This window comes from Saimiri boliviensis, chromosome 12 (genome assembly GCF_048565385.1).
Source record: "Saimiri boliviensis isolate mSaiBol1 chromosome 12, mSaiBol1.pri, whole genome shotgun sequence".
NCBI lineage: Eukaryota > Metazoa > Chordata > Mammalia > Primates > Cebidae > Saimiri > Saimiri boliviensis.
In genome coordinates, this window is record NC_133460.1 from 101,248,268 (window position 1) to 101,274,244 (window position 25,977).

Genomic DNA, 25,977 nt, shown 5'->3' on the forward strand with positions numbered 1-25,977 from the left:
CTACGAAGAAAAGAAAGTATTTATGATTAGGCAACCAAAGTTCCGGTCAGACCCACAGTTAACAGGAATCTCAACAAGTGTTGGCTGAGAATCATTTTACATCAAAAAGAAATGTGGCACTAGTTCCCTCAAACAGAAACTCTGCTTTTAAAAAACAGAAAAATGTTTTAGGAAAAATGTTTTAGGAAGTACAGAGATCTAAGGTTAACTCAAATGGAATTCCTACCTTCTGAGTGTGTTTCACTATCTTCTCCCATTTTCAAATTTCCCTAAAAGTTTGCAAGACTAGAACGCAAACATACGGTTGTGAGCTTTGTGAGGATGACTACCTTGGATCGCTCAGTGACATTTTAAATCAATCAGTTGGTCACAGATCAACTCCAATTTTCACAACAGTCTAACAGTAGCTGCTGAACAAATGCGGCTCCCTCAGGATGCTCTGATAGATCCAGTAAGGGCAGTGGAACAGAGTGAAGCCTGGGTTACTCATGCTGCTTCCCTTGGCCAGATCTCTAAGCACACAAAAAGAAACGGGGCTGAGGGCAGGCACCCAGATACTTTTAATCCAAACCACACTTTTGCCTCAGTTATTTATTTCAAGTGAAAGTACCTTCACACAACATTCTCCTAATAAACACAACTCTTTATTCCATTCTGAGTACAACTGTGTGTCAGATTCTCTTGCACTTTCCTAGTCTTTCCTATCCCCCAACTGTAGCAGTTAAAATTGTAGCTCAGGCCAAAAAAAAAAAAATCAGTAATAACACAATAAAAGCATTTCCACTTTAGAAACAATATTTTAGTCTTTTATCTTTACTAAACTTTAAGTATTAATGGAAACATTTTTCTGAGAAATAGATGCTGATCATCAGTAGTTTTATTTCTGTAACCTCTACCTAAAGTGTTGAATGCACAATCATAAAAAAACTATATTATTTAATTAAAAACAGGATTAATCATGCATTATTCCTTGTCAGTATTCAACACAATTCAATGTATTTTTTTAACATCTGGTACAGAAATTTAAACTAACACATTAGAGATTCATTCACATGTATCACCTGAAATAATTTTGGAAGTACACAGGGCTTCAGTCATAATAATTTATAGATGTTTGTCATATACAAAAGAGATGCAGTTAAATAGTAGTAAATTTGCCTAAAATAATTTTATTTGCTAAAAAAGTACTGAGAATTTACTCCTCTAAAATACAATTTTTTGAAAAACAATTCTCATTCTGCATTTGTGACTGCTATTTTTTCTTAACACTCAAAAAGCTGTAGTTCTAAAACTTCGCAGAAAAAAATAGCTGCCAACTCTAACAGACAAAATTACGGCAGAAAAGAGAAAACAACATCATAACAAAAAAAAATTCCACATTTTGCCAATAATTCATCTAAAATCAAGTCCTAAGTTGACAACTCAATTTTTTAAATTCCCCAAATAATTTTTGAAAGTTTAACATTACCATAAGATTCATAACCAGGCCTGTAGAAATTGTGTTATGAGGCAGGAGCGGTCTTTTGATTTTGCTAATAAGAACAGATAATTCCTCTTAAGCAGATTAACTTAGAGTACATTTTCAAGGAAGTTAAAATCCCCTTCAATCAGGTTCTCAAGTTTAATTACAACAGTCATTCAAGTGCAGCAATAAAACAGGCACAGAACTCTCAAGGCCCAGGAAACAAACCCAATCGATATTTACAAGAGTCACAGAGAATCCTTTTTTTTTTTTTTTTTTTTTTTTTTTTTGGCCATAACTTGATAAAACATCTAACTGGTCCTCTTAACTGGGATTCTTCCTCTTCTTTGCTGCTCCCTATGTGGAAAATACATTTAACATCTTCTTCACTCACACTACGTACAATCATACTATTTATTTTGCTATTTTTATATTAATAAAAGAAGTACAAATAAGAAAACCTGGCCTTTTGAAGGTATTTTATATGTATTCCTTTTGTTTTATTAGCCCTGTAATACTTAAAGGTATTACCTTTAAGTTGTAGCTACTCCTGTAAAGTTAAAAAATTATCTATTTAAGGCCAGGTATGGTGTCTCATGCCTGTAATCCCAGCATTTTGGGAGTCCGAGGCAGGTGGATTGCCTGAACTCAGGAGTCTGAGACCAGCCTGGGAAACACAGTGAAACCCCGCCTCTACTAAAATAAAAGAAATTAGCCGGGCTTGGTGGTATGCGCCTGTAGTCCCAGTTACTTGGGAGGCTGAGGCAGGAGAATTGTTTGAACCCAGGAGACGGAGGTTGCAGTAAGCCCAGATTGTGCCACTGCACTCCAGCGTCTGCGATAAAGTGAGACTCTGTCTCTACTAAAAAAATAAAATAAAATAAAAAAATCTATTTAAGAATGGCAGTTCCTTTTGCTCCATCTTTTCCTTTGCTCTTTACTGTCTGAAGTCACTGAATAATTGCCCTACTTCCAGTTTCATTCTGCCCATATAGAAACTGTGTGTATTCTGAAAAATACTAATTAAACTGACAGCAGTGGCATCTCCAACAGTATCTTTTGGTCTTCAGTGTCAAAGGCCTTTGAACAAATGACCGGAAGGCTGAATCTAAAACAGCCTTTGACAGGATGCCAGCTTTGAACATTATGACTATGGCTCCAGCTTTCTGCTTTATTTGGGAAGCAAGAGAGAAACAACACATTAACTTTACAATTTTCCACAAACGCTAAAGGCTAAAATAAAAGTGACAGATTACCAGGAGGTGTAATCACCTCAAAAGGTCACTGATACTGTTTTCAAAATGGGGTTCCCTTTTATTCAATTCAGTCTGGATTCCAGTACAAGCTAAATAAAGGTTTTCAGACAAATACTCCAAAACTGCTAAAATACTACATTTTCCTTTTCCTTCATTTCTTTGGTCACAACACCACAGAAGAAAAGAATTTGTTAGCCACAGCAGAAAGAATTTGACATGGATTTTAAAATTACATCTCCTAGCAATCCTATGAAATTAAAAATATTAGTGCAGAAATGGGCTCAGAAAGGTCAAATAATTTGTAAAAAGGTCACACAACTGGGAACTGAAAGAACCAGGATTTGAACTCATGAACGCTGATTTCATAGGCCTTGTTGGCTTCCTCCATCAATAAATCATTCCTGGGGGAAGGCTTCGTTATTCTCTTTCTGACCTGGTCCATGGAGAAATCTTTTGGAGCAGTAGTTTGCAACCTTGGCTGCATATTAATATCATGTATTAAAAAAAATATATATATATATATATATATATATATATATATATATATATATATGCGTGCATGGGCCCACCCTCTAGAGATTCCAATTTAAAGGTCTGGGATAGGAGCCAATCATAAGTAACATTCAATACCGTAGCAATGAATAAACAATTTCTTCATGGTGCTTACATTCTAATAGTGCTTAGTAGAAGCCAACAGAAAACTCCAGGTGATTCTAATGTGTGGCTCAGACTGAGAACCAATGATCAAAATACCACTCACTGAGCATTCTTTCTTCAAGACCGCCAAGTGAGCAATTCAACTGGCTCCTCCTAGGAGGACGGACAAGAGTCTAGCAACAGCTAGCATGAGACAGTGGAACCTAAGAGACTTCTAGCTTTGAGAGGCAGTGAGCACAATAGGAAATACAAGGGGCCTGGTGTCAGAGCTGGGTTCAAATTCCATCTCCCCTATTTATTAACTGTGTGACCTTGAGCCAATCACTTACCTTTTGTGGCTGTTCTGAAGATTCAATGGAATGATGGAAGTAAATCTCCAGGCATATAAAAGTGCCCAATCAAAGATAGAGGCAACTGTTGTTTTGGCTGTTTTGCTGTTATTACTATTACAGTGGTAATGACTACTGCCAACAGACATCGATAAAGAAAAAAAAAAAATCTTAAAAGCCTCCCCACTTATTAGCCAAATAATTCCTACTTCTTTTACTTAGCATTTAATTTATGGCTATCTGTATTTCCAGTTAGCTTGGTAATCATATGTCCTATTCAGGACAACTGGGTGAGGATGGTTAACGTTATTATTTTCATTTTCTAGATGAGGAATCTTGTTTCCTACGCATGATGACTGAGTGAAGACAGTTAACATTATTATTCCCATTTTCTAGATAAGGAAAAGGCAACATCTTCCATCTATTATCTCCAGTTTATGATTCTGATTAAAGGCACCTGTTGTCATGTTCATTAGTTCCCTATGAAAAATGATATTCATCACAGCTGTCAAGTGTAGGAAATAAGAATTAACAAGCACTTGATAGCAACCCCAAAATAACATCTAGATAATCTTACGAACATCAAAGTCATGGCAAACAAGTTCCAATTTAAATAAAGGTGCTGGACAGGATTAGGGAAAAATGAACAAATGCATCTTCTTCATCCACATTCATTTAAGAAATGTCTGACATAGCTTAGAAATTGTTTTTGAAATGTAGACTGAAGAACTGTTAATTTCCTCTATGAAAGGTCTTCAGTTAGCAAGTTGCAACAGACTAATGTATCCTGATATTTACTCTTAAATTAGAGCTACAAAGTAGGAGAGATCCAAGATGGAAAGACTTGGTTCAAGGGTTCTCTAAAAAGGCCACCAGGAAGCCCATGGACTCTGTGCAAGGGGCCTATCACTCCAAAGACACCAAATACATTCCCGACACTAAATAATGGCTTGCCCATAAATGTATCCCTTTTCATATGCGTGAAATTTCCATGAATAAAAATATATTATGCCTCTAGAAATATTGCTGAATTTATAATTATTATATGTAACTACAATTATCTTGGGGGGAGGGACTGAATTTTATTATTGTTGTTAAAAAGAGCCTTCATACTCAAAAAGCTTAGGAAATTCTAACGCAGTGCAAACACCTCTTTTTACTGACATAGATGGATCTCAGGGGCAGCTGGGACTCCAATCTATGTTTTCTCATTTCCAGACAAGTGCTTCTTGTCACACGCCATACATGCCTTCCAGTGCAGTTACAGATTCATGAGACATTAACAGTCATGACTGTATCCTCTAGTATCATTTCCTCTTTCTAAAATAGGAGAGCACAGTCCTACCCTCTCTGTGTGAATATGTTGCAGAAACTTTCTAAATCTCCTGAGCCTCTTCTTTCCCCTTTCTTCCCTCCCATCCTCAGCACCCCAGTTTGGTAAGTTTAGGGTTAGCAATACACTTGACCCTTCTCAAGTACCCTTAGACATTCAATCTCATTATGAAATGGAAACACAATCACCAAGATACTAAAACAAGGAATGTATAAAGTATGTATAAAATCTGCATATATATGAGTGCTAAAACCCCATAAACATTTCCTAATATCTATGAAAAATAAGAAAATGGAATATTCATGAATAATCATTTTATTTACCTGGATCTGTCAATACCAATCAGCTGTTAATAAACCCCTTGCATACCAACTTTTTTCCAAATACTTTCACATTTATGATTTCACTTTGTCCTGATGACTCACTCTGATATAAGTGCTACTGGAGTGTCACTGGAACTTAAACTCCATGAAGAGAAGGAATTTCTTTTATTCACTGTTCTTTCCCCAGTGCCTACAACAGTGTCTGGCACGTGGTGGGCATTCAATAAATATTTGTTGATTGAGTGAATGACAAGTTGACTGACCAGGATGGTAGTTTCTATTTATTAATTGATTTTTTGACTTCACGTATTGTCAGTCTTTTTTTGAGAAAATGAAATGAGTCTACAGGGGAACAATTGAGATTTCTTCTTAAAGTTTTCATCCTCTTGGAACTTTAACATCCTTCTCTCAAATACTGTAAATGTAATTTTTCAAGGCTTTACAAGTAATGCATTCATTACAGGAAAACCTGATACTATCAGTATATGAAAAGAAGAAAATAAAAGGTCCTGGTAATCGGATCACCTTGGGACAACACAATTAGCACGCTGATATGTATCTTTTCAGACTTTTTTCTATGCAGTTCTACACACACAAACACATACATATGAAACATTTCTTAAAGTCTCTGCCTTAGACTTGGTGATTTTGACTTTTTCCTTTTTCTCTAAACTCTTTTTCCTGATGTAGCTCCTTGCCTTCCTTTTATGTCTTAAATATATTCCTTCCCCAATATTTAGGTCCTACTTCAAAATGATGTTTCCCCCTTTGCCCTCCAAAGGATTTGTCTGTTCTTACAACTCTGAACGCTGTGCAGATATTGTCTATCTGGATCTTCAGTCCTCCTTTTCCTCTGGGATACCAGTGCTCCTCAAGCTCTACACATCTAACTCCCAATGCATCATGTTGCCTCCATCAAAACCAGATGATGCACTGATCCTACTTCCATTTACTATCACAGAATTCTACAAGGTAGCCTCAATAGCCATCTTTGCTTCCCCAAACCCACATCCAACCACTCAATGCCTTTTACATCCATCCTTCCTATTCTCTCTTACCCATCAATTCCCATGGTTGCCATCAGTGTTTAGGCCATTGCACACACACAATTTTCTGCCTCTGTCTCTTGTTTTCTGTATAACAAAAACCCATCAATGCTACCCACTGCTGCAAGTTAACTTCCTAAAACCCTACTTATTTCTTACCCTTCCTATATTCAGAAATTTGTGGTTGCTTCCTTCTCCTACAAAATGGGATTCCAGCCTCTTCATAGTATCACCTCGAACTACTTTTCCAACCTATTTCTCATTATACATGAAAAGAAACTCTTTGCTCCAGCCAGGCTGGTGTACTCATGATTCACCCACCTTCAAAACGTTTGATTGTGAGTTAAGTACTTATTAACCATTTATTATGTGTAAAACCCATTCATCCATTCACCAAATCTTTACTGAGCAGCATTCCATCCGGTAATGTAATGATGCTGCAGACACAGTGGTGAACAAGACAGACCAAGTTGCTGTCCCCCTGGAACTGAGGCAAATGAGTTACAGGGAGAGACTCTAAGACATGGTGGTCCCCGCCCAGGATACTCGAAATCTTCCATTGAAAGGTCAAATGAATCAACACATCCCTGAGGGCTGAACTTTGTGGTCCAGGCAGCAAATGAGGGAAGAGTTCGGAAAGAAGGGCTGGCTGGAGTGAGAGCTGGACTGTGGATGCGGCTTCATTGATGTGGGACTCAACCTGTGCACTCAAGGATGAGCATAGGAGAGAAGCAGGTGCCTTTCTTCCAGGGATATATGAGGAAAAGCAAAAAGGTGGACTGGAAACAACAGCAATAGTATCAGCTTATTTTGCATAAGGGTTCATTCAACACCTATTCAGCAGAGCACATACTCTGCCCATGCAGGGCCCCAGGCTCCGTGGTAGTTATGAAGATAACAGATTCAGCTCCTACCGTCAGGGGATTTCCATCTAGCAAGGAGAGAAGACAGGTTCATGATGGTCTATCACACACAGACAGTGAGAAGTTCCATGAGAGAGCAGAGAGAACACGGCGGAAGTTTGGAAGGTGCATGTCTGGGCTGCATAACATTACTTACAGCATCACATTTTTATGCATCTGCATCATACGTGCATGTATTGAAAATAACTGTCTTGTTTCAAAGGGCTTTCTCACTCACTTTCTCATTTTATGCTAAGTGACTCAGAAAACAGGCAGAGTAGGTATGATGTTTTCCATTGGGGGCAAAGTGTGGCACACATCTTAACTCATCTACTTGAGTAGGGAACATAAACTGGCGAGAGTAAAACAAGAACAGCCTGTCCATCGCCGCCCACTCCTGCAGCATTGGAAGTATCTAGAACTGAGGACGCACACTAACTTCTGTAATCGTATGACACCTGGCAGGTGCGGTGAAGCCAGGAAGCCACTTTGGATTGAAAAGGGCATGACATAGGCAGCATTCTGGAGAGAGAATAGGAGCTAAGGCCATTCCCCCATTTCCGTTTTACCTCCCCAAGTCCTGCCTGAATCACCCGCCACCCTTAGGTCTGCCCGAACCACAACCATCCCTTAGGATTCACCCCAAATATTTTCAGCCCACACTGGTTTCTTTCATTCCGTTGTTTTCACCCCCGCTAATATCCCAGGGAAAGGTGAGTGGCCGTTTCTCTCCTGGACATCATAGCAGGCCCAGCCAGCACACGGCTCGGCTCAGAGCAAGTAGTTAATAAGCACGAGCCCAGTGAAAAAATTCCTGAGACCGCCACAGCTCAGTATGTTCTGAGCTCCCACATCCCTCCCCCAACAGAGTGGGCCTGCCTTGCACAGGCGGCCCTAGCAACCCGGAGCAGCTCACTAAGCGCAGAGAGCTAGGGGGCGCGTGGGGTGGGCCGGGTGGCCCGAGGCCCTGGGCCGAGGGGGGCCGAGGGGAGCCGAGCGCGCGACCCCAGCTGGAAGTCTGAGCTAAGGCTGCCGCGTACGCGCTTGATGGGTCATTAAATATTTCCCCTTCTGGAAAATCGCCGGGGAAAAGTGGTGAAAAACGAAGCTGGGAGGGCAACAGTCCCGGGAGTCTAGGAGCCCAGACACCCTGGACCCAATCCCGCAGGGAGAGGAGGGAGGGGAGCGAGCCCAGAATTCTTTCTGGACCCGAAAAAGACAGCAGCTTTCGCCGCAGGAAGAACCTAGGCCTGGACGCCTCGCGAGATCTGGGGGTCGTGATCACGTTGCGTTGCCTAGCGACAGCAAGGACGCTCGTGGGCCCCCAGGCTAAACCCCGTTGTAGCCTTTTAAATCTCCTACCATGGGGGAAGAAGGCGGCGGCCGCAGCTGTGGGACCACTAAGGAGCTGCAGAAGCTGAAGCAGCAGGCGATGGAGTACTACCGGGAGAACGACGTTCCGCGCAGGCTGGAAGAGCTGCTCAACTCAACCTTCTACCTACAGCCTGCCGACGTCTACGGGCACCTGGTAGGGCCCTGGGACAAGCGCCCTCCTCCCTCCAGCCCCGCTCCCCCCGCCCAGCGCTGCGGTACCGCGGAGCGCCGCGCCGCAGAGCCGCGCATGCGCGCTGCCGGGGTACTGGGTCTGCGTCAAGCGGAGACTCCTCGAGGGAAGGAGCGGGAAGGACACCCTGGGGCGAAAGAATCTCCGCAGAGAAGGTAGTGAAAAGGAAGGAGCAGGAGAAAAGAGGGCTCTAGGCGGATTTGACCTGCTGCGACAGCCCAGGGCCTGGCAGGCTTCCTCGCTACCTAAGGGGCCTCTCCGCTTGTGGGCCGGCCCGCCGCTCCTGGCTGCCAATTGTCATTTTTAACAAAGACCTTAATGGCCCCAGCTCAGCTCACCGACCTTCAGCAGGTCCCTTTTGACCACAGAATGAACACCTTGGTGTTTGCTACAGCTTGACCTCAGCCTAGCCTGGGGCCTCATTCTGCTGGCTCCTCTGCCGGGATGCCTGCTTCTATCTGACCAGCCCCCTCCCTAAACTCCAAAATTCAGACCAAAGCCTTGCCCACGTAGCCCTGGACCAACTGTCCTTCTGGGTGCCTATAGCATGTCCTTCGTATATTCCAGGTCCCTGAGGCAGCCTCCCTAGGCAGCCTGTGAGCCCCTGCTGGTCACAGGGGCCTTTTCTTACCACCGTACGAGTCTGTGCCCAGCCCAGAGATCTGGCACATACCTTAACCTTAAGCAGCGAGCAGTTGAAGCAAATGCGTTTTCTCCCTTCCAGATCCAAAAGTAGTAACCCACACTTACCGTCTGGAAGTCAAGTGTGGTTGGGGCTTCTAGGAGTTTGCACTTTGGTGAGGGAAAGCAAGGAGGCAGCGGGCTATGAAGAAGCAGATGTGCTGTCAGGATGCAAAACCACGTCTGTTGAGGCAGTTGATATAAAGGATGATCCGAGAGTGATTTTTTCCCCTCATTCATGACCTATAAAATGGGAGAAGTGTGGGGTTTTCTGAGCCCCTTGTGCTGCATGCTATAACTCCTTAGTACCACTACGATGAGGTAAAAATGATGATTCCGGCTGGGTGCGGTGGCTCACACCTGTAATCCCAACACTTTGGGAGGCCAAGGCAAGCAGATTACCTGAAATCAGGAGTTCGAGACCAGCGTGGCCAACACAGAGAAACTCGTCTCTGCTAAAAATACAAAATTCGCTGGGCGTGGTGGCGCACGCCTGTAATCCCTGCTACTCGGAAGGCTGAGGCAGGAGAATCGCTGGAACCTGGGAGGCGGGTAGTGGTGAGCCGAGATTGTGTCATGGCACTCCAGCCTGGGCCACAAGAGTGAAACTCTGTCTCAAAAAAAAAAAAAAAAGTGAACATGGACTCTTGTTCCCCAGTATAATGATCTTCTCATTCTATTAAGCAGCCAGGATATTTGTTTGTACAGCTCTCAGGGAACTTATATCTTAGTTTGGGACAAAGGTCACTAATATATAAAATAATTGGAGCAAAAGAGAAGGCGATAGATGACTGTGTGCCAGATCGAGGGACAGATCTCTATATTGCTAATAAAGGAATTCAGGGATAGAGAAGATCCTTGGAGGCTGTATATCCAGGAAGCCTTTGGCTTGGACTTTGAAGGATGTTCAGGAATTGCAAAGGCAAAAAAGCAACCTCCTTTTCCTTTTATTTACTGCTCTAGTTCTGGCCGTGCTTACTCTCACCTAGTCTCTCCCTCTATCTAGGCCATCCTGCAGAGTGCTGCTAGAGCAGGGTCCTAGCATGCAAGTCTGACCATAGTTCTCTTCCTCAGAAACCTCCTGTGGCTTTTCCCTGCTTGCTGGCCTTCGTGGGGTTCACAGTGCTCAGCCCCTGCCTCTGGTAACAGATACATCTCCCACTCCCCTGCCTTGCTTCTCTACACCGAATCACTGACTTTTTCCTAAAGCCAGAAGTTTCCTACCTTTCTCCTCTTTGCTTGTCCTATTTCCTCTCCCTAAAATATATGCTCTCCACATCGCCCCCTTGACTGCCACTGAAACATTATACCTCCTCCAGTGTTCAGCTCCAATATAATTTTTTCTGTCCCTCTGCAACACTGATACGGGTTGGCTCTGTCCCCACCCAAATTTCATCTTGAATTGTACTTCTCGTAATCCCCACATACAACTTGTGGGGAAGGACCCTGTGGGAGGTAATTAAATTATGGGGGTGGTTATCCTCATGCTGTTCTCTTGATAGTGAGTTCTCATGAGATCTGATGGTTTTATAAGGGGCTCTCCCACCCCTCGACTTCACTTTGCACTTTTCCTTCTGGCCATCATATGAAGAAGGATATGTTTGCTTTTCCTTCTACCACGATTGTAGGTTTCCTGAGGCCTCCCCAGCTGTATGGAACCTCATGCATGAGCCATGGTCAATTAAACCTCTTTTCCTTTATAAATTACTCAGTCTCAGGCAGTCCTTTATAGCATGTGAGAACAAACTAAGACAGACATATTAGAGGAATTCACACAGGTAAAGATCATTGCAGACAACAATACAATTTATTCCATCATCACAAAACTTAATGATTGAAAGAGTTTTGGATTGGGAATATGGCAGATCTGGTTTTGATTCTTAGATCTGCCACTTAATCACTGTGACAGAGTTACACTGATGGTCCTCTAAGGAACTAGACCTCCAGTGTGAACAGTCTTTTGTAAGTCCCTCCCACACCGACTCTGGACTTGGCCATGTCACTTAGTTTGATCAATGAGACCTTGGAAAGCACGATACAAACAGAGAGTTGATAAGTGCTGGCATATTGAAGCTTGTCCTCTTGGAAGCTAGTCATCATGCTGTGAGGATGTCCCAGTTACCCTGCTGGAAAGAGAGAGATTGTGTAAAGAACGATCCTGACAGATACGTGACCCCTCAGAATATCCTGTGAGAAAGACAGATGCCCAGCCAGCCCCTCACTGTGCCAGCCATCCCAGTGAGGCACTGGACATTGAGTGAAAACAGCTTGGATATGCTGGTTTCCGTCAAGCCTCCAGATGATTACATATGCATAAGGAACTCCAAACAAGCCCATCAAAAGAATTTCCCAGTTGAAGCTCCTCCCAGATTACAGGATCATGAGCAAGTTAATGGTTTAAACCACTAAGGTTTGGGGAGGTCTGTTACAATAGTAGATAATGAAAATATTGGCTAAGTGATCTTGGACAGTTAATTTTTATGGAACTCAGTCTGCTCACATGTGGGATGGAGATGATACCACATACCTTAGAGAGTTGTGTTGTGAATGTAATGATACAATGTATATATAGTGCCCAGGGATGTAACTGACATTTATTAATTTATACAAGATTTAATTTATAGAATCCTATATATGTCGGGCCCTGTGGTTTTTGATATAGTGATAAAGAAGACATAGTCACTCTTTCAAAGCACATATTAAGCACTTTAAAAATGTTAGTTCCCTTCCTCTGCTAACACAACATGTGGCACATTATAGGTGCTTGGTGCTTCTTAAATTGAACTCGCTATAGCAAACAGAGTGTAAGCTAAATAGCATTTTTCCTCTCCTGATTCTAGATTCATTTAGGCATTTACTCTTTAACATACAAACCACCATTTAAAAGGTCATGGATAGCTTGAAAATGAGCTCTTGCTTAATACTTCTGGGGCCTCACCGCTGAACTGGTGTGTCACTGTAGGTATTAGATGACCTGTTGTCTAGGTCGAAGACACTGGATTTTGAACTGAAAGATCAGAGACCTAGTCTGCTAAATGAAAGCAAAGCCTAATACTATCTAGTAATCAAGAGAGCAATAAGGATGTGCCTTCACCTTCCCTCCTTCCAGTCTCTCCTAGCGCCTTTTCCTCTGCACAGAAACACCTCCCTGAACCTTTTTATGCAGGCTCCTTGAGTGGGCCTTCTACCTCGGCTTCTCTTTCTTCAGTCTCTTAGATCAATTCCAAATGGCTTCTGCTTTCCACCTCAGTGAAACTGCTATTACTAAGGTTCCCAACAAGCCTCTTTGAATACATAGGACTTTGCATGAGCTGATGGTAAGATATAGCCACTGCGTAAGTCTCCACCACTAAAATACCACATGCCTCACTGAGAGGAATAAAAATCAGCTCATGGCAGGCTTCTTAAATTTAAATGCATCATGGTGTTCTAGAAACCAGTTGGTTTCTGTATCTTGAAACAAGGGAGCTGGGTACAGTGGCTGATGCCTATAATCCCAGCACTTTGGAAGGCTGAGGTGGAAGGATTGCTTGAGGCCAGGAGTGTGAGACCAGCCTGAGCAGCATAGTAAGATCCCATCTCTACAAAAAATAAGCATTAGCCAGGTGTGGGGGCATATGCCTGTGGTCCCAGCTACTCCAGAGGCTGAGGTGGAAGAATCTCTTGAGCTGGGGTAGTTGAGGTTGCAGTGAGCCATGATGGTGCCGCTGCACTCCAGCCTGGGTGACAGAGCAAGACCCAGTCTCAAAAAAAGAAAAGAGGGATAGCTTAGGCAACTGAATTGACTATAATAAGGCCTGCTAAATAGTGACACAGGGCCTTTAAATTAAGAAATGTATGCAAATTTCTGTTGAGAGTTCAACATAAACCAAATTGCCCCATGTACCAGAGACTTGGGAGTGGGGTGAATCCAAATCTCAGTATGAGGGCAGGGCGGTTCTCACAGAACCGCTAGTCTAATCCTGGCATCAAGAATACTCATACAGAGGTTTGGTAGAAACTACAGTCAATGTGAATGACCTTTTGAAGATAAATTAGATGTGGTATTGTGACTTTTTTTCCAAACACCAACTTGAACCAGATGATTTTTGTTCTTTTGTGTGTGTTGAAGGCAAACTGCTTTTCTAAACTTGCAAAGCCTCCCACCATATGCAAAATTGTGGGGAAAGACGTACTGGATGGACTGGGGCTTCCAACCCTGCAAGTAGAAATATTCTGCACCATTCAAAACTTTCCCAAGGTATGAAGCAGTTTAAATGTGTTCCTTAATGTCCTGGCCCCACTGCATTTATTAGCAACTCTTATATAAACTGTAGAAAATTAATGTTTTGAAATCCAGTGTTTGTGAAATATATGTGTATTGCATAGGTAGTCACGTAAGCATGAATTATACAGTCAACCATGAGGGCTTTATTATGTTTAATTGTAACTTTGATACAGACATGACATACTAGCCCACGGATGATCCAACATGGATAAAAGGAATGAGGCAAAAATAGTTTTTAAACTCTGACATGACTCATCTGATAGGTTCTATAAATCTATGTGTAGGTTTACAAATTAGTCTATTTACCTATTTATAGATGTTAGACTGACCTAAATATTTACTTTAATAGTTTTAACAATTCATTTTAATTTATTTTGCTACATATTTGTTAGAAATAATTTTTGCTGTAGTCTCTGGTAGGAGAATAATGATTAAATCTGCACTTTGTTGTTATTTGTTGGAGAAATAGTGATAAAAATGAAGTTCAGTGTAGGGTTTTTCTACGGGTATTTTAAGTGTTCTATGAAGCTGAGTTCCACCATGTTTCAACAGCTATAAAAATATCTCAAAGAATATTATATATTCTCATTCTTGCCTTGAAATTGGTGGTAAAATTTCGTGCATTTAAAACCTGGGTTCATTTAATTTCCTCTTTCTGGGAGAGGTAGGGAATGTGTAGAACACATTTGTATGATTTTCAGAGCATATGTTCTGTGGTGATCTCAACTCACTTTGAAGTCCATGAGAACACTCTGCCCGAGCTGGCCGAGGTGGAGGAGGCAGAGAGGGCCAGTGCGGTCAGCACAGCTGTGCAGTGGGTCAACGGCAGCATCACGCACGAGCTCCAGGGCATCACACCCTTTGACCAGGCAGAGGTGGATCACCTACTCAGGTACAGCTTCCACTTTGAAATATAAACATTAAGTACAAATACACATCCACTGTATTTCCATTTCACCTGCCAATAAAATGGGTCTGTCAAATCTATAGAATTGGGAAGTCAGTTTACAAAGAATATGTGAAAGCAGCCACATTTAACATAAAATTTGTTTTCTCCTGAAAACCCTGTAATTAACACCTTATTGTGTAATGCTACATAGGGCTTTTTGGTCTCTTTCCATGTACAGAGCTTTCTTAAGGCTTAGTAAAAAGTTTCTCAGGAAGAGAATCAGATTATGAATCCAGAGGATGCCCTTTTCCTCTCTCCACCCTGTCACATGCTACCTGTGAGCTTCTCATAACCTTTTATTTAGTTACAACAGCTGACACTTACTTTCTGTCCTCCAGCCACAACTGAGTCTTCCATGCTTTGCCCATAGGTTGACTCTAAAATGCTAACAAGGAAGCATTTATGAGGGCTATCGAAATGTTCTTCATTGCCTAACTAAGTAATAGGTTAGAATCGTTTTTCCGTTTTTGCAGGTCCAATCCAACAGCCCCTTGGCCAATAGCAGGTCAATTGGATTCTCTTTCCTTAAGCTTTATCCCTTACTTAATTGTGTACAACATTTTAGTTTGCTTCAAAGTAAGATGATGACCTTTGTAAAATAAACTGTTTTCTTTTCTTTCTTTCTTTTTTTTTTTTTTTTTTTCGACATAGAGTATTCCTCTGTCACCCAGGCTGGAGTGCAGTAGCATGATCTCGGCTCACCACAATCTCCATCTTCAAGGTTCGAGCAATTCTCCTGCCTTGGCCTCTGAGTAGCTGGGATTACAGGCACACACCACTATGCCCAGCTAATTTTTGTATTTTTAGTAGAGACGCGTTTTCAGCATGTTGGCCAGGCTGGTCAAGAACTCCTGACCTTAAGTAATCCACCTGCCTCAGCCTCCCAAAGTGCTGAGATTACAGGCATGAGCCACTGCACCTGGCCAAGAAATTTATTTGAATAGGTTTTGGGTTCTTGGAGTTTCTGAATGCCATTCTTCTATTCCTTCATTTTCTGTCTGCTGTCATTAGCAGAAAATGATAATCTGCTATTATCAGTTTCTTAGTTTTTGTGTTTTTTGTTTTTTTCTCAAGCTCTCAGTCACATCTTATATTTTATTATTCTCCTTTTTTTCCCCTGGCATTTTCCCTCCCCAAACCACCCATCTGGACTGGTTCTTCTGTAGACCAATTACAGAGATGCCATAAAGACTTCATTGTTCTCCTATTTCTGGATCCCACATTCTTTAATTTCATGGTTTGCTGGATCATATCCTTTAAAAGTAAGGATGAGAAAGTGTATATGGAATGTAAATATTCTTAGTTATTATATGTGTGGGAATATTGATACTTTGCCCCCATGGTTGATAGTTTAGCTAAGTATAGCATTCTCTGTTGAAATAAATTTCTCTCATACTTTAAAGGCATTGCCCCATTGGCATCTGGATTATTAATAAATCTGATGAAAATCTGGTTCCTGTCTTTTTTATTTGCATACTTTTTTGCCTACAGAAGTTTTTGCCTCTTCTTTTTATTCTGGCACGCTAAAATTTTACATAAATGCATCTAAATGGGATTTCCAAAAGTTTTCTTTTAATATTCATCCTAAGTGCCAAGAAAAAAAGAAAGGAAGTTCTCTATATTAATATGCTATATTTCACTCTGTTCTTGACACATTTGTTTCCTGATGGTCATTTTTACAAAAATAAAATACTGTAACCCTTAATAAAATTACATCTTCAAGTTTTACTCTAAAAATGCAAACTCAGAGCTCAAATAATTTAAAAATGAGCACCTGAAATCTTTAAACATTTATTTACATGCCGAAATAAATTTCAGTTCTTGAACACAGTTTTATTATAGTATCATTGTTTTCTGGCCTTGAAAATTAAAACTGATTTGTTCTTAAGTAGCTAAAAAGCAGAGTTATTTACTGAAATATATTGTGGTCAGCTCTAAAACATGACCAAAATCACAGAGTGATATTCCTAAATATCCCATTGTAAAGCCATATTTTCTTGCCATTTAGGAAATTCTTTGTAGGTAAAGTACAAGAAGATAAGGAGAGAAAAGAATTGGAAAAGAGCCTGGAATACTCAACAGTGCTTATACCTCTACCTCCAGTACCACCGCCACCACCTCCTCCACCTCCTACCAAGAAAAAGGGGCAAAAGCCAGGTTGGTTGGTGACTTATCATCTTGTATAACCCGTAGTAACAAATGTGCGAGGAAGAAAGGCTAAAGCTTGGACTGCCTTTCTGAGTCTCTGCCACAGACCCAGTTTGGCCTATGGCCAAATCCATCTTATGCCACATCCTCACTCAAAGATCTTGCCCCATCCAACTCTCCATTTTTATTTCTAAAATAAAACCGTTTCTCACCCAAAGGTGAGAAATATTTTATTATTAAATAAGATACACTGAGCAGTGCCTAGTCAGGGGTAGGGTGGGAGGAGATGGCATGGGAGACCTTTCACCTCCCTTCAAAATTTCCAAAGCCACTCCACATCTTAGAGTTTTGATTCCTTTGATATGAACAACCAACATTTTCTTAGCCCTATGTAAAATAAACATTTTCTTTATAAAATCATTTTAAAGCAAATAATAGAAATTATAACATCCATTTGCCCTTGCTTCATGCCTTCCAACAGATTGCTAACCTCAGCCCCTGCAGAACATTCATTCTGGAGCTGCTCTTAGTGTAATAACAGCGTTTTGTATGTCTGCTGAACTAGAACATGCTCCTTAAGGGATGAATCATGTTTATTCCACTTGCCATTGCTCGTATCTAGCATGAGGCCAGGCACGAACCAAATACCCAATTAATGCAGGTTCCAATGAGTAAGAACGTAGTAGAACCAGGAAGGGATCAAAGAGACCAGGGAGACAGGGTACCTTATTTCATAGATCCAGATGCTGAGGCCCAGAGAGTTAAAGAGATTTGCCCAAGACAAAATAACTATTTTTGAGCAATCTTCCCTTGGGAGGGTGTGATGGCCACTACTTAGTTGTAAGTAGAGACCAACATGGATGTTCATTTGGTGGTTGCTTTTGATTGACTGAACCTGGAGCTTAAGAGGAGGGAAGAAGTGGAGGGGACAGGTATTTGCTAAGCACTCATTAGGCATGAGGTGCTGAAATATCTTATCTCCACTGGGGGCCTGAACCACATCGGCAGCTGTGGAGGAAAGGACAAGAGGAACACTAGAGATGTACAATGAACTCTGTCTGGACCTCACAAGACAGGGAGGTTGAGAACATATTATAGTGAAAGATGGGTAGCGAATCTGGGTCGATGTTTGGATCTGAAAGGCACTGCTACAGATAGTAAACAACACAGAACAAGGCATTGGTTTGGGGTTGGTGAGAAAGATACTAAGATATGTGCATGAAGAGATGTTCAACAGAAAGTTAAGTATGCAGCAGCTATGGTGAAATATAGAAAAACAAAGATTTGAAATGTAAAGACAGCTGAAATCCTCCCTCTACTTTCTGTTACGTTAGGCGAGTCTTTTAATCTCTCTAAGCTCCAGTTAACATACATGTGAATGTAGAATAAAAATATCTCTCATATGATTGATGAAGGAATTAATATCAAATAGCCTGAAATGTCTTAGACAGGCAAAATCCATGGCTAATGATTATTTGAGAATCTTAAGCAAAATCAAACAGAAAACTCCCTGGGGGTTGAGGTAGAGCATCTGTTTTTCCCAGCCTCAGCTTTCGCCCTTTCTTTTCCCTGGGCCATTCCATTTGTAAGTAATTTAGAAATACAGTCTTATTCTCAATATTTCTCCCTCCAGGGAGGAAGGATACTGCTACAGAAAAACCTGTTACACCTGCAGAACCTGTTGAACCTGTACTCAGTGGCAGTATGGCCATAGGCGCCGTGTCACTAGCTGTTGCCAAAACCTGTGGCATGCTGCTTAATAATCCTCTGTACTTAAATATTGCTCTATTGAAGCACAATCAGGTTAGTATCTATGGAGTTCCATTAAAAGGAGCCAGGAGTATCTCAATATGGATGCACCCTGTTTCTCATTTTCCCTTGTTTCCCCCCTATTTCAGGAACGGCCAACAATGCTATCTATGCCTTTGCTGATGGTTTCACTGGTTAGCTGTGGGAAGTCATCATCTGGGAAGCTAAATTTAATGAAAGAAGTGATCTGTATACCCCATCCTGAATTAACAGCCAAACAGGTACCTTACATTATCTCAAATTACCTTTTCTAAAAAAAAAAAAAAATACGCCATCGTTGATGAACTTTTAGTGTAGCTCCCTTGTGACACCAAGGGAGAGGGAATTAAAGACAAAATAAGAAAAAAAAATATTTTAGGAAGTCAGAGAACTGGGAAAAAAGACCTCAGATAAAAGGGAGCACATGTAGACCACCTTAGATGGCTGGTTTCCTGACAGCATTGACTCAGGCTGGTGACTCAGAGAAGCCATAGGTGAGAAACTGCAGACCTATAAGGTGCTAGAAGGTTGTTATTTGGAGCACCTTTATTTACTCTGCACTGTGCCCTATGGCAGCAGCAAGTGAAAGCCAGCACCTTCTAGCAGCCCACTCTGTTCATTAAGAACTCCAGGACTAACAGATTGCCTGGAACCTATGAGGCTTTTAGTGCATATTCTTGGAGTGAATAAATCTCAAGTTGCATGTTCACCACTGAGAGGTGTGCTAGGGTCTATATTGCTCCTCAGTAGCCTGAAAGAGTCAATATGCCTCTTTAAATCTTCATGATGACTAAAGATTCATGATGTTTTCCAAAAAAGTACAGAAAGCTTTCCAATAAGTTGAGTGATATTTTATCTAAGTTAGTGGAAATCAGTTTTAAAAAATCCAGTTTTTTTATGATGAATTATTTCTTACATAATTATTGCCTTACAGTTTTCAATGGCAGACAACTAGGATTTATAGCTGGCTTATCATCCTTTAGTTAGTATCTGTTGAGCTGTTTGTGTACTGGAACACGAGGAATGCCATTCTTTATCAGGTCTTCATATGCAGATCTCATCATCAACACGTTTCTCCTTTTTAAGGGACAGTGGATTTATATTGATTCAGCCACTCTAATGCAGACTACCTTGGTGACCTGTGACATGTATTGTAAGAAAGTTGTCCAGGTTGGCCAGGCACGGTGGCTCATGCTTGTAATCCAACATTTTGGGAGGACAAGACGGGAGGATCACCTGAGGTCAGGAGTTCAAGACCAGCCTGGCCAACATGGTGAGACCCTGTTTCTACTAAAAATACAAAAATTAGCTACGTGTGGTGGTACAAACCTGTAATCCCAGCCACTTGGAGACAGAGGCAGGAGAATTGCTTGAACCCAGGAAGTGGAGATTGCAGTAAGCTGAGATCGCACACCACTGTGTGCTCCAGCCTGGGCAACAGAGTGAGACTGTCTCAAAAAAAAAAAAAAAAAAAAAAAAAGGAAGAAGAAGAAGAAGGGTTAAGAGAGGCTCCTGAGGGAGAAGAGCCTCTCATTCACATTCAACCCAATGAAAAGTGGGGCTGAAGATTAACATTTAATCTACTGATTTTGTAGAGCACACCATCCACTAATCAGGGACTCCTCAAATACTGTGAGTTAGAAATAGCCACATGTGTTTTAAGTTTTTACACTTAAATGTTCTAGCCTGCAACTGTGGAAGATCATGTTTATTCTGCTTACAGGGTGTTGAGATGCTTATGGAAATTCAGAAACATATCAACAAAATAATTGAAATGGTATGTAAAGAGATTCTATGGTATCTAGTTACTGACACTTAGACACCTTCTAGCATCCTATTTGTAGTTAATTTGGAATTAAATCAATTGTGCTTGATATGGAGAATGTATTTATAGGCTTTGGGCTTCCCACACGAACGAAGTACACCCATCTCCTCAGTGGCTGTGGGTCCAGTCTCTAATGTTACTTAACAATCTCATTTCGATGTCTGAGGCAATTGGCTCTGCATCCCTTAGGATTTACTAAGAAAGAAAGGATGTGGCCCCCAAGACATGAGAGGAAGCTTGATGGAATGAAAGCACAGACTCTTGTGCCTGCATTAGATTCCTGGTTTTGAGCAAACAAGGGCCCCTTGCAGAGCAGCCCTCTTGGGGACAGTCAGAGAAGCAGATGTTTGAGTCACCAGTTGTTCCAATATGTTCTAAATAAGACAGTGCCAGTGATATGACTGGGTTGAGGCTAGGAGAGGAACCAAATCCTTGTCTGTGGGGCTTTGCACGCACACACACACACACACACACACACTTTTATTTTGGAATATTACATTTACAGAAAATTTGAAAAGATAGTACAGAGAATTCCTGAATACTCCTCACCCAGTTTCTCCCAATGTGAATAATACATTACATGGTACATTTGTCAAAACTAAGAAACCAAAATGGTATACTACTAACTCTACACTTGATTCAACTTTCACTGATTTTTCCACTAATGTCCTTTTTCTGTTCTAGGATCCAATCCAGGATCCCACACTGTATTTAGCCTGAGGCTTTTAAGCTGCATGATTAGGAAGCGGTAGGCTGAGGACCCAGTAGGATGGGGTTGGGATACAATAGCAGTGTAACATGGAGGAATTCTGGTTCTATCTCTCACCAGCACAGAGTATGACTACAGGCAGGGGGCACAGGCCCCTCCCCTGCTTTGATGGGGGCTGGCTGGCTAGGACCCAATCCCTGCAGTTGATCAGAATTGCTTCAAGCAATTCCAGGCTGGAGCCGGTTTCCATGGTGCTTTTCAGGAGGCCAGCTTCTTTTCTGGGTGACCAGTCTGTAGAGACTCAGACGTGGACAAGTTAGCCCTGACATTGCACTCTGCTTTGCCATTTATAACTCTGTGACCTTGGGCCAATTCCATAGTCTCTCTGCCTCGGGTTCCTCTTTATAAAATGAGTACGCAAGTCATGAGGGTGACTGTGAAGAGTAAAGGAGTTTAACATGGAACAGGCTGCATCAGGAGCCAGTGCCACAGGAGCCACACCTGGCATTGGTTGTGTCAGAGCAGGTGAAGGAAACCCAGAATGCTCAGGATATTTGAGCATTCTATAATTCATCCTTCCAAATTGATTTTAAAAGTTTTACAGCTGGGCATAGTGGCTCATGCCTGTAATCCCAACACTTTGGGAGGCCGAGGCGGGTGGATTACCTGAGGTCAGGAATTTGACACCAGCCTGGCCAACATGGTGAAAACCCGTCTCTACTAAAAATACAAAACAAAACAAAACAAAACAAAACAAACAAAAAACCCAAGCATTGTGGCAGGCATCTGTGATCCCAGCTACTCGGGAGGCTGAGGCAGGAGAATTGCCTGAACCCAGAAGGCGGAGGTTGCAGTGAGCCAAGATCATGCCATTGCACTCCAGCTTGGGCAGTAAGAGTGAAACTCCATCTCAAAAAAAAAAAAAAATTCTTGAATTCTAAAATCTTTCCTGACATTTTGTCTTTTAAATGTTTCATTTACTTCTTGATTATACAAGTAGCTCATGAATGTTCTTGTGAAAATTCAAATACTGATAGAGCTACCTGCCCACAACGGCCTCCTACAGATTACCACCCTCAGTACAGTCCCTTCTCTAGAGATAACCACCATAAAAAATTGAGTGTGGCCTTCCAGCCTTTTTAAAAAAATTGATAGGCCAGGCACAGTGGCTCATGCCTGTAATCCCAGCACTTTGGGAGGCTGAGGTGGGCAGATCACCTGAGGTCAGGACTTCAAGACCAGCCTGGCAAAGATGGCAAAACCCCATCTCTACTAAAAATATAAAAATTAGCTGGATGTGGTGGTGCACGTCTATAATCCCAGCTACCCAGAAGGCTGAGGCAGGAGAATCACTTGAACCTGGAAGGTGGAGGTTGCAGTGAGCCGAGATCGCACCATTGTACTCCAGCCTGGGTGACAGAGTGAAATTTTGTCTTGGAAAAACAAACAAAAAAGATAGATAAATACACACACAACAGAGAACAGTGTTTAAAATAATACAAAAATTATGCACAAATCATTCTGCAAATTGCTTTACTTTTTTGCCCTTTTTATTGAGGTGCTGATCTTTTATTGATATTTCAGAATTCCTTATATAAGGGATTTTAATTCTTTATATATGATTTATATATGCATGGTTCTTTTTGGTTTTTTGTTTGTTTGTTTTTTAGATGGAGTCTAGCTCTGTTGCTCAGGGTGGAGTGCTGTGGTGCAATCTCAGCTCACTGTAACCTCCACTTCCCAGGTTCAGCGAGTCTCTGCCTCTCAGCCTCCTGAGTAGCTGAGATCACAGGCGCCTGCCACCACGCCCAGCTAGTTTTTGTATTTTTAGTAGACACAGGGTTTCACTGCATTGGCCAGCCTGGTCTCGAACTCCTGACCTCATGATCTGCCCATCTCGGCCTCCCAAAGTGCTGGAATTACAAGCATGAGCCACTGCACAAGGCCAATTCTTTATATATGTTAGACCTATTTTCCTGTATCATGTTGCCTGCCTTTAAACTGTATGATACAGAGTCAGATTGATTTTTAAAATTTTTTGATAAAGTGAAATATAGCAATCTGTTCTTTTAAGGCAGTGACTCACAACCAGCAGTGATTTTGTCCAGGGCAAGTCTGGAGACATTTTTAGTGGCCTTGGTTTGGAAGGAGGGTTGTGACAGCATTTTGTAAGCAGGGATCAGAGCTGCTGCTGAGAGTCCTGCAATGTACAGGGCAGCCCCCACAGCAGGTAATCCAGCCCCAAGTGTCAATAGTGCCAAGGCTGAGGAGGCCTGCTTTAAGGCTGTTGCTTTCATGTGCTTTGTTTCAGAAGGGGCTCCCTCTTCCTGTAATACTAGCAATCCACAAGAGTTCTTTATAAGTTTACTACGTACCATCCTGAAGGCTTTAATACTTTAACTAGTTCAATCTGTGTAACTGTATAGGTAGGTACTATTATTACCCCTTTTATATAGATTAAGAAACTTGGGCCCAGCACTTACCCAAAACCCCACAGGCAGGTAGGTGGCCAAGCTGGGATCAAACTCAGGAAGTCTGCCCAGAATCTATGATCTTGATCATAAGCTAAACTGCTCCCGAATCACAGGTTATGTTTTCTCTGAACACTTACAGTTTCAAGGATTTATTTATATCTTAACTTCATCTGGCCTTTATATCAATAGTGTGAAGCAGGGATCACATTCCTGTTGACTTTTCACATGGTGTTACATGTTTGGAAGCTGCAGTGGGATTCTTAGTAATAGTTCCAACTAGTTCATTCATGTTTGAAGAAAAGGCAATAAAGCACTTAAAGAAAGTTCATCACTAGGCTGTCAAAGTCACAAAGTTTAAGTTGTTAAAGTCAGTTAAAGTCATTAAATGTAGTAGAAAGAGCATAATTGTTGAAGCAAACAGCTTTGGTTTCTATTTTGGCTCTGCACTTACCAGCTGCCACCGTGAGCATCTTACATATCCTGCCAATGCATTGGTTTCCTCATCTGTACAGTTTTTAAATGCCTGTCTTGGCCAGGTGTGGCAGCACATAGCTATAATCCCAGCACTTTTGGGAGGCTGAGGTGGAGAGGTCAGAAGTTCAAGGCCAGCCTAGGCAACATAGCGAGACCTTGACTCTACAAAAAAATTAAAAAAAAAAAATTAGTCCAGTATGGTAGTATGTGTCTGTGGTCCCAAGCCACTTGGGAGGCTGAGGTAGGAAGATTGCCTGAGCCCTGGAATTTGAGGCTGCAGGAACCTCTGATCAGGCTACTTCACTTCAGACTGGATGACAGAAGGAGATCCTGTCCCACTTAAAAATAAAAATAAAAATAAATAAGGCTGCCTTGGAAGGACTGGAAGTAATGTATGGGAGGAACCCTGAATTGATGGGCTCCTAATAAAGGGTGCCTTTTTATAGCATAGTAATTGACTATAGAAAGATGTTTAATCCTTCCCGGTGATTACATTGACAACAGATCATTCCTAACATTACCCCAATTCTTCTATGAAATGTTAAATCTATTTTGAGAAAACAATGCTGAAGAAATGGTACATTTTCTCATGCAGGCACCAACCCAAAGATGTCTGTAGATAACCTTAGCGAAAGCCACGGTCTTTAGTTTTAAAACGGAAGATGATAGGAGTGGAGCCATGGTTACTGCAATCACCATGCTTTGTTTTAGTAATAAAGTGATAGTTCCTGATGACATCATTTGGCTGGTGGCATAGATTAGCAAATTACATCATGCCAGATTTATTTTGGCATAACTGACTCTCCCTAGGAACTCCTGAGTAGACTAATTTTTACTAATGAAAGATTATATTTGTTTCAGGTTTTAGCCATTTTTAAATCCACTTAGACTGAGAACAGCCATTCTAGAATACATTGCATATTTTATTATTAAAAATGCTGCCATCCTCTGGGCAACATAGTGAAACCCTGTCTCTACAAAAGTATTTACCAAGAAAAAAAAAAAAATTAGCCAGGCATGGCGGCACACACCTGTCATCCCAGTTACTCAGGAGCCTGAGGAAGGAGGATTGTTTAAGCTCAGGAGGCCAAGGCTGTAGTGAGACATGATTGTGCCACTGCACCACTCTGGCCTGTGTGACAGAGTAGAGGCCCTGTCTTTAAAAAAAATGGGTGGGGGTGGGGCTGCAGATTTTGACTTCCAATATTTAACAGCTTATTCTTATTAAGGTAGAGAGAAAGATGTTACAGGTTATTTTTTCCCCTGGTTATTTTCTGCTGTTTCAAGGCCCTATGCTAGGGGCAAAAGGGTATAAAAACATACTTCCTGTTCTCAGTTTAAAAGTCTCAATGAGGGAGCATAAAAAACGTGAGAAATCCAATAATAATGCAAACCAAGACTGTTCTTCAATGTTCGCCATCCTGAATTGGTGTCAGAAATCACTGAGCTCTTCACCTGATCATGTGATGATGTGACTTCCCTTTGCCCTTCTGTTCAGGGTCACTGTATGTGCATAGACTTGAGCGGGAACCATACCGATGCTTGACAGTCATGCCCTAGCTTATAAAGCCAGTACACGCTGAGCACAAAAGTGCATCCTTTAAAAGATTAGATCCTTGCAATAAAATGCATCCAATACCCCAAATGTGGGAATGCTTCTTTGGGAATTACCTTTGCTTTTAACCTCATGATACTACACCCACCAGATTCACCATATTTAATGACCTTTGGCTGTTTTAAATCAAAGTCAAAACCACCCTGCAGGAGAAAGTGTTTGCACCCTGAGAATA

The 25,977-nt window shown here is 41.6% G+C and overlaps 3 protein-coding genes across 8 annotated transcripts in view; 1 reads left to right on the top strand and 2 right to left on the bottom strand.

Moving 5' to 3' along the window:
• HSPA12A (heat shock protein family A (Hsp70) member 12A) overlaps positions 1–8,761 on the bottom strand; it is a 185,515-nt gene extending 176,754 nt beyond the window's left edge. The window contains exon 1 of one of the 2 annotated variants that reach the window (XM_074382949.1): positions 8,671–8,761. In XM_074382949.1, coding sequence (XP_074239050.1) covers positions 8,671–8,673 — 3 coding nt within the window. In that variant the 5' untranslated portion in view covers positions 8,674–8,761. The remainder of the gene's footprint in view (positions 1–8,670) is intronic. The other variant, XM_074382950.1, reaches the window with a different exon arrangement.
• The window catches only part of ENO4 (enolase 4), a 31,645-nt gene continuing 14,066 nt past the window's right edge, over positions 8,399–25,977 (top strand). Inside the window, exons 1-7 of the mRNA XM_003922168.4 lie at positions 8,399–8,836; positions 13,665–13,793; positions 14,522–14,712; positions 16,778–16,926; positions 18,551–18,720; positions 18,816–18,947; positions 20,429–20,482. Of these exons, the coding sequence (XP_003922217.2) occupies positions 8,672–8,836; positions 13,665–13,793; positions 14,522–14,712; positions 16,778–16,926; positions 18,551–18,720; positions 18,816–18,947; positions 20,429–20,482 (990 nt within the window). The 5' untranslated portion in view covers positions 8,399–8,671. The remainder of the gene's footprint in view (positions 8,837–13,664; positions 13,794–14,521; positions 14,713–16,777; positions 16,927–18,550; positions 18,721–18,815; positions 18,948–20,428; positions 20,483–25,977) is intronic.
• The window catches only part of SHTN1 (shootin 1), a 153,407-nt gene continuing 138,771 nt past the window's right edge, over positions 11,342–25,977 (bottom strand). For 3 of the 5 annotated variants that reach the window (XM_010332583.3, XM_010332581.3, XM_010332588.3), the window contains 2 exons: positions 14,552–24,349; positions 11,342–11,679 (listed from right to left, as the gene is read on the bottom strand). The gene's annotated coding sequence lies outside the window, so the exon portion shown is untranslated. The remainder of the gene's footprint in view (positions 11,680–14,551; positions 24,350–25,977) is intronic. The other 2 variants (XM_074382951.1, XM_074382952.1) reach the window with 2 other exon arrangements.